Source organism: Symphalangus syndactylus, chromosome 19 (genome assembly GCF_028878055.3).
Source record: "Symphalangus syndactylus isolate Jambi chromosome 19, NHGRI_mSymSyn1-v2.1_pri, whole genome shotgun sequence".
In the NCBI taxonomy this organism is placed as follows: domain Eukaryota; kingdom Metazoa; phylum Chordata; class Mammalia; order Primates; family Hylobatidae; genus Symphalangus; species Symphalangus syndactylus.
The window spans coordinates 46,344,766-46,358,865 of NC_072434.2; the positions used below are offsets into that span (position 1 = coordinate 46,344,766).

At 39.7% G+C, this 14,100-nt stretch overlaps 1 protein-coding gene across 3 annotated transcripts in view; it reads right to left on the minus strand.

The window, feature by feature from the left end:
- Positions 1-14,100, minus strand: part of PDE4B (phosphodiesterase 4B) — a 591,358-nt gene that overhangs the window by 111,355 nt on the left and 465,903 nt on the right. For all 3 annotated transcript variants that reach the window (XM_063613310.1, XM_055234626.2, XM_055234627.2), the window contains 3 exons: positions 10,277-10,313; positions 10,097-10,167; positions 1,397-1,446 (listed from right to left, as the gene is read on the minus strand). In XM_063613310.1, the coding sequence (XP_063469380.1) occupies positions 1,397-1,446; positions 10,097-10,167; positions 10,277-10,313 (158 nt within the window). The remainder of the gene's footprint in view (positions 1-1,396; positions 1,447-10,096; positions 10,168-10,276; positions 10,314-14,100) is intronic.

Sequence of the window (14,100 nt, forward strand, 5' to 3'; positions counted from 1 at the left end):
TACAAGAAAAAGAAAATATAGTCTAAATAATCAAATTGATGTAAATTTGGCTAATAGAAATGTGAGCAACACTGCCTCACTGGTAGGCCAATATGATGAAATGATTGGAGTTTCAAAACTTCCTCCTTTGATCTCCAAGTATGTAACACGAGTTATATGTTAAAACATCCTATTTTGTTTCTTTTTATAAAAGTTATAAAGGAAATAGCACATTCAGCACACCAGGTTTTTGAAGTCCATAGAGAACTATTTACTTCTTTGTGTTTCATATCAAGGGGCTCTAGAGTAAACTCACCTTTACTTAATATCTTTCTTTCACTTTTTTCTCATTCTCAATCTTTCTCTTATAAAAATATTTATAAAAGCATGCACCACAAATACTTCAGAAGCCAATGAGCCAATGGAATCTGCTGCTTTTGTTCCTTTCTTTCAGAAGCTGAGCTTTTGTAATACTTCCCTTATACTTATGATCAGGATACCAGAAAGAAAACACAACAACCAAGTGAGAAAGATTTTAAGTATGAAGCGCTGCTGGAAATAGAAAAGCGTGTGAGGCATTGTTAGGTGTCAGGCATTAGGTGATCTCAGTGTGAGTTCATCTGCATTGTTTCTCCTGTGGTTTTTCTCAAATCTACTGCTACAATAGTAGGGAACAGATTGAGGAGAAAACATGATTTGGACTTTAACAAATATCATAGAACTGGTTGCATTTTGTGTGAAGAAGAATTTCAGTTCAACAGAACTCCATGGTGTTCCTTCAAGGTGGCCCTTCCTCTCTGCAGCTCTCAACACACCAAGAAAAGTGGATGCACTGTTCTGAAAGATGAGAGGTTAGGTTCTTAAAAACAAAACAAAACAAAAAAAACAACGTTGAGGAACAAAGTTGGATGCCCTCCAAAAGAAATGATTCGTGACCTGGAAAGAGCCTTTGGTTTCACACCTGGAAAGGATGTAGATTCAAGTGGGATCTATAGTTGACATGAAGAGGGAAACCACTAACATATCTGCAGGGGCCCTCAGGCCAGTGTGGAGCACCTTAGGTCTTTGAGGTTAGCTGTCCTGGAGTTTACTGGGGCCAGCAAGCTGAGGTCAAGCTGCGCTGTCAATACAACTCTGCCTCCTGCTCCTCTTTGGGGAAGAAGCAGCATTACCCCATGTTTATCATGTTCTGAAAGCCTGCACATACAATGGGCAAATGATTTAGTACTGCTTTTAATGTGGTTTTAATAGAGTGAAGTAATGCTCCAGTGTACCTTAGAAAAAAGTTACCAATAGACATACTTTTGAGAGAGACAATATGCAAACAACGCTATTGTTTTAAAAAACAGTTCTGAATAAGAGGCATGTTTATTATTCTATCTTGAAACATCAAGATAGACCTTATGACACGGCCTACCTTGCGGGTTGACTCTGGAGATGGGAGGCTGACTAGCAGCTGGGGACCTCCTGTGGAGACAGAGAAAAGAAGAACTGAGTCTGTGTATCAAAACTCCCCATTCCATCCCTGATATCCCTCCCTCATGGTTATTAAGGACTTTTCCAGGTCGTAATGAACTATGTAGTGACATAATGCTATCTCCGGAAGGCAGGCTCCTGTAACCCGGGTAGATGACTGCAATTCTCTCACATCCAGATGGCCTGGAATTTCCCTCTGCAAGGCCTCAGGATGCTCAGACTCTCCAGGAAGGAAGTTGTTTACTCCAGGTCCCCAACCAGTCCCCTGTTTTAAGTTTTGCTGCTCCAAGAAGCCCTCAGAAAAGAGTCACTTGCTCAGGTGTCACTGGAAATGTCAGAGTGAATCTCAATTCCTTTGGGCAGTGCTGTAAAAAGTTATAGCCAGAGGAACCCTTAGTGATCAATCACTTCAGGCCCCTAATTTTTGTGCCTCAGGAGACTGAGACCTAGAGAGGTGGAGTCGCTTGCCAAGGTCACACAGCCACTGGGAACAGTCATCCAGCTTGCTTTACTTAGGGAACAGAATTTACATGGAGGAACTGGGACGTCATTCTATGTCATAACAAGCCTGCTGATGTCAGGGGTTAAATGAAAACCAGCAAACCCATGTTCCCATAGTACTGGGGCTCCTCCTTTTTTCTTGTTTCTTTCCCTTTCTCTGCCCCAAACCTTTCAATTTCACTGCTCTTACCATTCTTCTCATGTTTTCAGAACTTCTAACAGACTCTCCTGTTTCTCGCTGCATTGCTGGAGAACTTCTCAGGATTACTATTGAGCAGGGCTCTCACACTTTAGGGTGTATGAGAATCACCTGGAGGGCTTATTCAGACACACTGCCGGGCCCTACCCCCAGAGTTGCTGATTCAGTAGACCTGGGATCGGCTTAAAAGTTTGCCCTTATAAAAAGTTCCCAAGTGGTGCTGATGCTGCTGGTCTGAGGACCACATTTTCAGAAACACTGGTATTAAGGATTCTCTGCTCCACTGAGGAGTAACAGGACATTTGCAATGAGCAAGAGAGTGAGTCTCTAGTCCAGTGGTTCTCAAACATGGATACTCATCAGACTCATTTGGGGAGCTATTAAATTTCTTTTGCCAACCTTGAAGAGTCTATTTCAGTACATCTGAGATGAGGCCTGGGAATCTGCGTTTTTCACTTCTCTTTGCATTCTCATGCACAGGCAAGCGTGAGAACAAAGCCAAATTCTAAATGACAAAGAACAGCCTGCATCGTTGTTGCTAAAGGAGAGTCTTCCTACCAGTGTGGCCACAGAATTATTTCTCTAGGTTTTTCTACTGCTCTAAATTAATCTCTGGTCCTTTAGGGACAAGCTAGCTTGTAGGTACACATACCTAGTAACCATAGTCTATAGACAGGGTCCACATCTACCATTAATTTACTAGCTGGGTGATCTTAGGCAGGGTACTTTTAAACTCTCAGTGGTATGAAATTTTCACATATGACAAGAGAAGGGAAATTATTATCTATTGATTGCTTTTCTCTGCTAGGCTGTGCTAGGTATTTCTTAGCTTCCACTGGGAGTATTATCACCCCATTTTAAGGATAAGAAGACTGAAGCTCAGAGAGGTTAAGAAACATACTGACACATGATTTACAATTGGCACAGCCAGAATTCAAAGCTAAGTCTTTCTGAACCCAAAGTGCATGCTCTTTCCACTATACTGTATGCTGATAACACCTGCACTAATACTGAGGGCTGTTTTTCAGGAAAATTAAGAGATTAAATTCCAAAATCCTTAGCCTGGCATTCAAAGTCCTTGCTCTCTAGCCCCAACATCCTTTTTCCAGCTTATCTCTCATAATTCCTCATTGCCTGACATTTCATCTCAGACCACTGACTGGCTCTGTGCTCTCATGCATCCTGTACTTCTCTTCTGTAGCACTTTAAAATTATAGCTTAAATAAGTTCTGTCTAGTTAGTGTTCAATACATAGTTCCTTAGATTAAATGTAAACATTATGTGAGCAGGGAACAACTTCTTTACCACTTGATCCCTGGCACCCAGGATGGTCCTTCATATGACAAGCATTCAGTAAATACTTATTGAATAGAAGAACGAATGAATGAGGGACAGAGCTGACTCACACTTGCCAAAGCCAAACTTGATCACTTCTTTTTCCTTGAATATGTGCTGCCCCTTTCCTGCCATTATTCAGGCCATTCATTCCCCTGTCAAGGAAGCTGTCTCCACACCAAACAATCTACCCATCAAAGGTTAAGTTAAGGTTAACTTAAGTTACCCATCAAACCTCCTCCAAAGGATGCCATCCTCTTAGCGGAGAATGGTCTCTCTAATCTCTCATGGTGCTTTATTTGTACATTTAGGGTCATTTCTTCATGTTACAGTCCATATTGGCACATATTATCTCCACTAGTAATCTGTGACCTGTTGATGGCAGGATCCGGTTCTGATCTCTTTGCTTACATACTCTTCAGGTCCCACCATATTGCCTGGCAAATAGTAGGAACTCCAAAATGTTAATAGAATGTAGATTGAATAACCCACTGATGTGAAAGTGATTTGAGAACCAAATACTCTATATGAATATTTTATCTGGTTTCCTTTTCATATACAATCTTGGTTCTATATGCCACTTGCCATTCCTCGAACACAGCACTCTCTTTTGTTGCTGTGCCTTTGCACACATTTCGCTCAGTTGAATACTTTTCTTCTCTTTATGTGGCTAGCTCTTTCATATGTCCTAGGACTCTGCTCAGGCATCACCTCCTCAGAGGAGCCTTCCCTCTGTGAGTGGCCCTCACCTGTGTTCTGTAGTTTCCTGTGCTTACTGAACCATTGCATTGCTCATTCTGTATTGTATTTCCCATTTTCCTGTCTTTCTCTTCAACTCATCTATGAGAAATTTAAGCAATGATTGAACATTGTGCACAACTGTAACACAGGGATCTGGCATAATATTTGGTATGATGTAGTACTCAACACGTATGCACTGGATTAATAATACATTTTAATAATTTTATCTTGCACCTTTTCCTGAGTTCCAAAGAAGACTTTTGTGAAAGAAGAAACTGAACTAGGAGACCCCAAATGTTAGAAATCTCTACTTTCTTTATAGCATGTCGAATCACAGTGCCCAATTCTCTCAATGACTTCTTGGAAATTACACATATTATACAAATTCTTTTGTCTCAGAAGTTAATTTTGAAAATATGGCTTTTATTTAGAGTTGTCAATTCAGATAAGCATCTCTTTGGGGAAGCTTTGGAAAGGCAGGGACCATGTTTATTTGGTTTGTCAATTATTCATGAGACCTGGTGCAAAGAAGAGGCTCAATACATTTTCAATGAATAAATGACTTCTGCAAGCCACATGATTGCTTGTAGGGCATGAGAATGCCAGACAGAAAATTGTAAGGAGTGCCAGAGGAAAGTGGTATTGGTTGCTCAGTTTCCAAAGTCCCTAACTTATGGAAGAATCATAAGAAGTTATGTGGCTGATTGCTGAAGATGGTGATATAAATAGGGAAGACAATATGGCCATGGCAGTTCATACTTTCCAGCCCCGAATAGCACAGTGGAGAAAGAACTGGACTGTGACTAAGAAGACAGGAATCCTAATCCTGGCTCTGGCACCTTCCCACTGTATAGCCCTTGGGCAATTCACGGAACCTCTTAGTTTCTTCCTCACTTGAGAAGAGCAGGCAGCAACTAACATTTACTGGTGATTTACAACGTACCAGGTCCTGCGTGAGGAGTTTTACATATATTGCTTCACTTCATCTGAGGAAATTTGGCTAGGTTCATTCCAGCTCTGAACGCTCAACATTTTATGATCCTCAGTTAATTTAATTCACATGCCAAAGTACATACAGCAATAAAAGACATTTTGGATAGACATACACTAAAAAAATTCAGTGGTTATTAGTTCTTTCCTGAAGATTACACACATGTTGATTAAATTATGCTTTGGAAGAATGTTAATACAAAGAAGTTACATTATTTCCTGATAGCCACAGGTGATATTCATGATGTTGATGACGAGTCAATTGATAAATGACACCTCTTTGCTCCCAGCTCCATCCCCTGGCTATCAGACTGCTGAACGGTGGGCACACTCACTTGCGCACCTGATTACTCCAGCAGTCTGTTTAAAGTCAGTAAGTGCTTTAAGAACGGTTATCTGAATTAACAACTATAAATGAAAGCCATATTTTCAAAATAACTCCTGAGACAAAGAAAGTGTAGGTTTTAATTTGCAGCCAAGAAATACAGGTCCAATCAAGCATCCCTCAATGGGATATTTCACGAAGGTGCAAGGAAACCACCTCAACAGGAACTTTGAGATTTCCACCCTTTGGGTGGTAAAGCACAAGCAGACAATGGACTGCTTTTATGCACAGCAAAGAGCCAAAAGATAAAAGAAATCTTGACTTATGAGAAGTATAGTTCTATGTGGGAGTTCCTTTTCCTACAATAAACCACACTAACCAGATATCTCATGAAAACCACTCCTAGGACATAATTATTGCTTAAATGCTACATTCAAGGCAGGGAGTGGCACCCCGGATCTGAAGTCAAGTATCCCAGAAAGCAATATCTGAGTCCCATGAATTCTACAGTTTCAGCTGTGAAGATAACTCTGTGTATATGTGTGTGTGTGTGTGTGTTTTGTGTGTGTATGTTTTGTGTGTGTGTGTGTGTCGGGGTGGGGGTGTGCTTTCTGTATGTTGTATCTATTCCTGCCAAACATTATTGTCTTCAGTTCCTTCTCTTGGCTTTTCTTTAGTTGTTTGAAGGTATTTACTATCTAGAAATAAAATGGAGTGCATTAAATGGACACTCAGTTTTCCAACCTGCCCCTGCCAGGCTGCTCCAGAGATGGCTAATTGATTTCATTGATTTCAGCCCCCCGATGTCTGAAATCCATTATTCAGGACTGAGTCTGAGCTAGACTGCACCACTCTCAACTCCCTTTGGTGAAGCTCTAGTGGTAAATATGCCCTATCTCGAATTTTTGTTGGTGACAAGGTAGTACTTGCAATCAGTAACAGGATCAGCTCTGTACACATGGGTATGAATTTGAGAAAGATCATTAGATACAACTATCTTACCACTGGAGGCCTGCTCTGTGTGATAAGTATGGCTTGCTTTGGACCAAGGGTGACACAAGGGGCCGTGATTTGAAGGGTAGTCCTCAGCCAGAGTGTGGGAAGGGCTGTGCTTCAGCTATACTATGGCAATTATGGTCTTGGGGTACTTGGTTCCTAAAAGTTCACAAGGACCAAAACCCTCAAGGGTTTGGAAAGGCCTGATTATTGAGAAAGTAGTTTCAGTTGGCACAGCTTATTAATCAGCAGGGTTGGGCTGAATGTTCTGATACTACTAACAGAGGTAAAAACCCTCAAACCCATGCTAACAAATAAGAATGAGAACACCACCACCCACCCCGCCTTCTCCCTAGTGCTGTGCAATGCAGTGGTTCTCAGTCCAGCCATGCTTAAGAAGCCTTTAAAATGTGTCCATATTAATCCCTTCCTCCCCATTCCCATCTCCATCATTCTGGTTCAGAGCTATACCCTCACATTTAATTCCTGAAAATATTGTTTTAGCTACTGTCTCTGTCTTCAGGCTTTCTGATCTTCATCTATTCCATAAGTTCTTCCTAAATGTCTTTCTGTTCCAAAGCCTTCCAGGAACTTCTTCCTATAACCCAGAAGACTTAACAGGTTTGGCAAATGAAAAGAGCACTGCAGTGACAGTCAGGATTCCAGGTTTCAGGGAAAACTCTGTTGCCCACTGGAAGCTGTACGTTCTTGCCCAAGTCATTTAATCTCCCTAAGCTTTGTTTCCTTATCCATAGAGTGGGGGTGACAATACCTTTATTCGTTCAATACCATGAATATCATTTATGGTGATCTAAGCTGACAACAGATATGAAAACCCCAAAGTGTTACACCACTTCTGCATTCAGCAAGAGAAATGTAACGATCCATTATAATAGCTCACATTTATTGAGCACCTACTTCGTGCAAGATGCTGTTTTAAGTGCTTTGCAAATATCAATTCATTTCATCCTCACAACAAACCTATTTTACACGTTAGAAAACTGAGATATAGAGAGGGTAATTGGCTTGCCCAAGTGCATCGTTTTTGAGGGGGTAGAAATGGGCTATGAAGCCAGAGGCCATATTCTACACAGAAAAAAACATAAGAGAAGGGATCAGTCCTGCAAATACAATATTCTAAATAATTAGTGGTCTTTCCCCCAACAATTATTTATTCAGAAATTCATATATGTGATGAATTTTTATGAAGCACAAACTTTATGTCAGGCATTCTACTATTCTTGGGAATTCAAGAAAAACTAAACCCAATTCTTACTTCTAAGGGGCACACAATCTAGTGGTGGGCAGAGATCCATAAAGATAGTGACAAGGTTTTCAGAGTACTCTGGATCCAAATGAGGGCCACTCAGCCAGGTTTGGTGAGGTCAGGGAAAGCATCTCAGTGAAGGTGATACTAGAGATGGGCCATAAAGACAATCAGGATTTGGCCAAGCAGACACTGGCAAGTGGAAACAGACATTTTAGGAAGAAAGAACAGTAAGTCCATAATTAGGATAGAGAAGAGAGTATGCAGAGAACAATGGACCATGATTATTGAACATAATTCCACGTGGCTAGAGGCCTGGTCTGATTGTTTGCACTGCATCCTACAGCATTTTGTATTAGAATGTAAGCCCTAAAAGAGGAGAGAACTTATCTGCTCTGGTCACTATTATATGATCAGTGCCTGGTACTGATGGAGGTTCTCAGTAGTTATTTGTTAAATGCATATATCCATGTATGAGTGGATGGTATATACTAAATAAATACTAGTTGGATGGATAAATAGATAAGTAAATAAATAAATAAATAAATAAATAAATAAAAGGATTTCTACCCAAAAGAGGCTGAGACAAGCCTCTAGATTTCATACACATCGAACTAAATATAAACCCAAGCAACTATCAATCAAATTAATTTGTCTTGGGTGCCGAGCACCAGCATTTAAACTTTATCTTAATGATGACACTGGACCACTGAAATACCTCAAGCTGGAGGGTGACACAGTTATACAACATGTGAGAAAGATCACTCACATGGAAGTTTGATCAGAGTATAGAGAGTCATCACACAAGAAAGCCTAGTCATAAAACAGTGAAAGAAAAAGCAAACATTCAAAGCAGGGTTTACTCCCACTTTTAACAAATCTATTCTATGAAAATTTGTATGAAAGCAAAGGACTGAAAAATAATTTCACAAAGACTGGAGATATAGGATACTCTGTAGTGAACACTGGCTGAAAAATTAGATGTAGGTTTTGGCCCTGATGTGTCTCTAACTTATTGGGGGGGTGGGGGTTGTTAGCAAGTCACTGGATTCTTGAGAGCTTAGGTTTCTCATAAACAAGAGAATCAATGGTCTCAAAGGCCTCCTCCAGCCCTCTCACTTCGGGATCATGGGTTCTATGACTCTCTGACCTCTGTGATACTTTTTTTTTTTTTTATTATACTTTAGGGTTTTAGGGTACACGTGCACAATGTGCAGGTTTGTTACATATGTATCCATGTGCCATGTTGATTTCCTGTACCCATTAACTCGTCATTTAGCATTAGGTGTATCTCCTAATGCTGTCCCTCCCCCCTCCCCCCACCCCACAACAGTCCCCGGAGTGTGATGTTCCCCTTCCTGTGTCCATGAGTTCTCATTGTTCAATTCCCACCTATGAGTGACAACATGCGGTGTTTGGTTTTTTGTCCTTGCGATAGTTTACTGAGAATGATGTTTTCCAGTTTCATCCATGTCCCTACAAAGGACACGAACTCATCATTTTTTATGGCTGCATAGTATTCCATGGTGTATATGTGCCACATTTTCTTAATCCAGTCTATCATTGTTGGACATTTGGGTTGGTTCCAACTCTTTGCTATTGTGAATAGTGCCGCAATGATACTTTTTTAAAACATGCAAAAGAGTGAACTGAATAGAACTTAGCTTAGGCTCATAGATTTGAAATGATTTTGGAGAAAGTGTTACTGCAAGGAATATAAAGTTAAATCCTTCATTTTATAGATACGGAGATCAAGGATCAGAAACATTAATTTAAATGCCAAGATCATATAATTAATTGAAGGTGGAGGAGAAGATAATCCCACGCTTATTCATTAAACTGCATGAAGTTGTTTACAGACAATCAAAAATTAGACAAATTGAACTTGAATTTTTTGCTACATTTAATTTTAAGTTTGAATATCTGAATTCATTAACAACTTATTCAAAAAGACTTTTAATAGAATTTATGGCCGTTACTGGTCAAAGTGGTAAATGTAAAAGTCAACGAAAAATAAAATCCTCCTTTTGTTATTTCATTTGTGAATTCCTACTTGGTACTAAGTCTTATGAGCACAAAGACTAATAAGACCCAGACTAGGTTACTTTTAGTGTTGTATGAGTTCTAAAATACTATGGTGCTCCATCCTATTTTCAAATTTTATTGTGTATATTAACTTAGCTTAGAGGACAATTTTCCATGTAATAGTTGTATTTTTTAAAATGCTGCTCAATATTTTTTGCCTTTACGTTAGGGATTCAAACTCCACAAAAAAGTCAATGCTTACTTGTTAGATGTACCATGAAGGTTTGTCAGTATAGTGAAGTTGTTTCTCACACTTCGCAAGCTGGCAAGGACCTACAAGAAAAATGTTTTAAATGGTTAAGGACAAAAGAAGACAAATGGCCAGGTTCAGACTTAGAAACCAGCGACAGTGAAAGCAAGCCAGGGCCAGCATAATACATACCTGGGCAAAAGGAGTTACAATCAAGTCATCGCCATGTCTGGTGAAAAGAGAAAAAAAGAACCTTTAGAAATGTACTTGAATTATAACTGTGACATATAAGCTATAATATTAAATTTTATCAGTGTTAACAACACAAATGTTATACAAGTTCTTCTACCTGGATATAAGGCAGGACTCACAATTTGGCATGAAAGGGTATTCCAAGAGCTTGAAAGGAAAAAATTAGTACCAGATTCATGACTCCTGAATTTACAGTGACTGCACATAAAAGCATTTGCAAGTAAGCATATATCCTCAGGATATATTCCCATTAAATAACAGATCCAGAGTACTGTAATTCAAAGCGACTTGTGGATTTTGGTTGCCAGAGCCAGGAAATTCAAAGGGAGGGCTGCTCACAGGGACACACACAGTTGGAAAAAATGGTATAACAGTCTGGATAAAGGTTAACTGTGGATTTCCTGGCTTTTGTTGATTCGAACCACAGCTTTAATGCCATTTAAACACAGATTTCTGTCTGGGAATCCCATTACTTTTTGTTTTTAATATAACTTTTTTCTTAAAGTACCTAAGGAAAAGCTTTTAATAGGAGTGTATGGCTGAACCCGCCATAATCATACCATTGTCACTCCATTTTGTCCCAAAGAACTGATTAAGCTGTACCTAGTGTTATGTAAATCTGTTATTTAGGAAGAGTCAAAAATGTGTTTTCAGAAGTACACACTGTCTATCTGGCACATGCTTTGAGAAATCTACTTAAACCCACATTCAGCAAACTTTCTACTGAAGGTACTAGAAGACATGGTTTGAGCTATAGTCACAAAACCAGGCCACTTTGCTATTACAGTGTGAATCATCATAGCAGCACAGAAGTTAGTAACAGTGAACTTCCCTCAGTGTCTGGTCTACCTTCCCTGTCCTCATATTTGTCAAACAAATATGGCACCTTCTTTGTTAACTACATTAGTGCAACCAATAATTATTAATCATGTGCCCTGTACCAGGCACCACACGAGGCCTGGGGCTCCAGAGTTGAACAACACATACATCCATCTGGGCCCCTCTTCTATCATAGGCTTTTAACTTGACATCTTATTTAATATGATACTTTTCTTTCCACCTTTTTCTTCAGCTAGAAACCTCCAAACTGCAATTTAAGCTGGCAAGTTTCTTCTGTATCCACTTTGTACAGTGACAATAAAAAGAATACTGACAAGGAATAAGCATTCTTTGTGTGACTACTATTGTCTGCCAGGCCTTGTGGTAAGCAGTCTACATGTATTATCTCATTTAATTATTGTAACAGGGCTGTGCAGCAGGTACTCTTAATATTGCTATTATGTAAATGACATCGATCCACAGAGCAGTTAACTAGCACATACCTAGTAAGTAGAAGAACTGAGACTGATTCCAGATGTAAGAATTTAGACTGTTTGGTTTCAAAAATCTGTGCTTTTAAACACTATGCTTCATTTTTGCTGTTGTTGTCATTATTTTGTTTTGTTTTGAGACAGGGTCTAGCTTTGTCACCCAGGCTGGGGTGTAGTGGCGTGATCTCAGCTCACTGCAACTTCTGCCTCCAGGCTCAAGCAATCATCCCACCTCAGACTCTGGAGTAGCTGGGACTACAGGCACACACCACCACACCCAGCTGCTTTATTTATTTATTTTTGTATTTTTCTGTAGAGACAGAGTTTTGCCATATTGCCCAGGCTGCTCTCAAGCCCTGGGCTCCGGCAATCGGCCCACTTTGGCCTCCCAAGTGCTGGAGTTACAGGTGTAAACCACTACACCCAGCCTATGCTTCCTATTTTATGACTTGCTGCATAGTTGACATATCAAATCATACAAAATATTCATGATCTCCAAAATTGAAACAAAGTAGGAGAAACAAAAAATATTTTAAAAACTGTAATAGACATTTTAATATAGAATGAGAATTACAAACAATGGGTATACTTCATGAAGTCCAAAGGAAACATGATAATTACAAGTCAGAGAAAGTAGAAAAGTCTTGATTGTGTGAGCAGTGTTTCACATGAATTTTGAAGGATTTAAAAAGTCAGGGATGGTAGATGCTGCCAATGAAGAGAAATGGCAGGAACAAAGGCATTGAAATGGGAAAATACTGAACACGCTTATTAAGATGTTTGATGGCTATTTGGGTGGAGCAGAGCACATTAGCTATAGACATTTGTAGAGAATAAGGATAGAAGGCCTCCCACACTCATATTATGGACAGTCCAGACAAAGATTATAGAGTCAGTACTTAACTCCATAGAAAGAAAAGACCCAGGCTGGGCGTGGCAGCTCATGCCTGTAATCCCAGCACTTTGGGAGGCTGAGGCAGGCGGATCACCTGAGGTTGGGAATTCGAGACCAGTCTGACCAACATGGAGGAACCCTGTCTCTACTAAAAAAAAAATACAAAATTAGCTGGGTGTGGTGGTACATGTCTGTAATCCCAGCTACTTGGGAGGCTGAGGCAGGAGAATAGCTTGAACCCAGGAGGCAGAAGTTGCAGTGAGCTGAGATCGCATCATTGCACTCCAGCCTGGGCAATAAGAGTGACACTTTGTCTCAAAAGGAAAGAAAGAGAAAGAAAGAAAGAGAAAAAAAAGAAAAGAGAAAGAAAAAAGAAAGAAAGAAAGAAGAAAGAAAGAAAAAGAAAGAAAGAAAGAAAAAGAAAGAAAGAAAGGAAGGAAAAGAAAAGAAAAGAGAAAAGAGAAAGAGAGAGGAGAGAGAAAGGAGCCAGTGAAGGATTTTAGTGAGATGGAAAGTGAGCTGGGCCAACAGAAAAGTGATTTAGAAAGTAAAATGCCATGGATGTGGAGGGATAGATTGGAGAGGGGACAGATCTGGAAAGAATAGTTAGAAATTGCACCCATTCTGATGAGAAGCAATAGGTAATGCCAAGAAAGGGACAGAATGAGACAAATTGAAGAGAGCCCAGAGGTTTTGCAGAACTCGACATTTAATTGGATAAGGGGTCATAAAGAAATATAATTTTCAATTTAAAAAATGGAAATCTGAGAAAACAGTGAAACCATGAGTAGAAATAAGGAAATGAGGAGTTTTCCCTCCTGTTGGGGGAGTTTAAGGTAGTCACTGAGTTTTTAAGGTACATGTTGAACTTTAAGGTACTGATTTATATCCGGGTGGAGACATCGAGCAGGAAGACTGAGATATGGGAATTCGAGCTATAGATTTAGGGGTTTCCTACAAAAGTAGGGATAGTTAAGGCCATGGGAGGAAGTGGCCCCCTGAGGTGGGGGTACATATAAATAGGCAGCCAAAGGAAGAGCCTCAGGGTTCTTGGAGAGATACAGAAAAGAAAGACAGAATAATCAAGAGAGGGGCAGTTGTGATAAATGGAGTGCGGTGAACTGTATCAGAAACTGACCCTTTCCAGCCATTTTTCCCAAGATGAACTTTGAGATGGGTGAAGATCTTGTAGTTTGTTCTGATTCTTTTCTTTCCTTCTTTCTTGCTTTCTTGCTTTTCTTCTTTCTTTTTTTTTAGGCTAGTCAAGTGAAGTGTTCTGATTTCTGATGTGAAGTTCACATTGTTCATAAGACATCAGGATGAATTTGGGACAAGATAACGGATTTAGATTTTAGCACATCTTCTATGACTCTGGGATTTCCAGAGTCTAGTATCTAATAAAAGCTAAATAATATAAGTAAATCTCATGCATAGGTGGTACCTTGAGCTGATGTGTTGTTGAATGAGTTGGAGGAGTTATTAAAACTGTACAATTCAAAGATTAAAGGGAGATAAAGAAACGTTAATAGGGCATAATGTCAACATGACTTTATCATTAT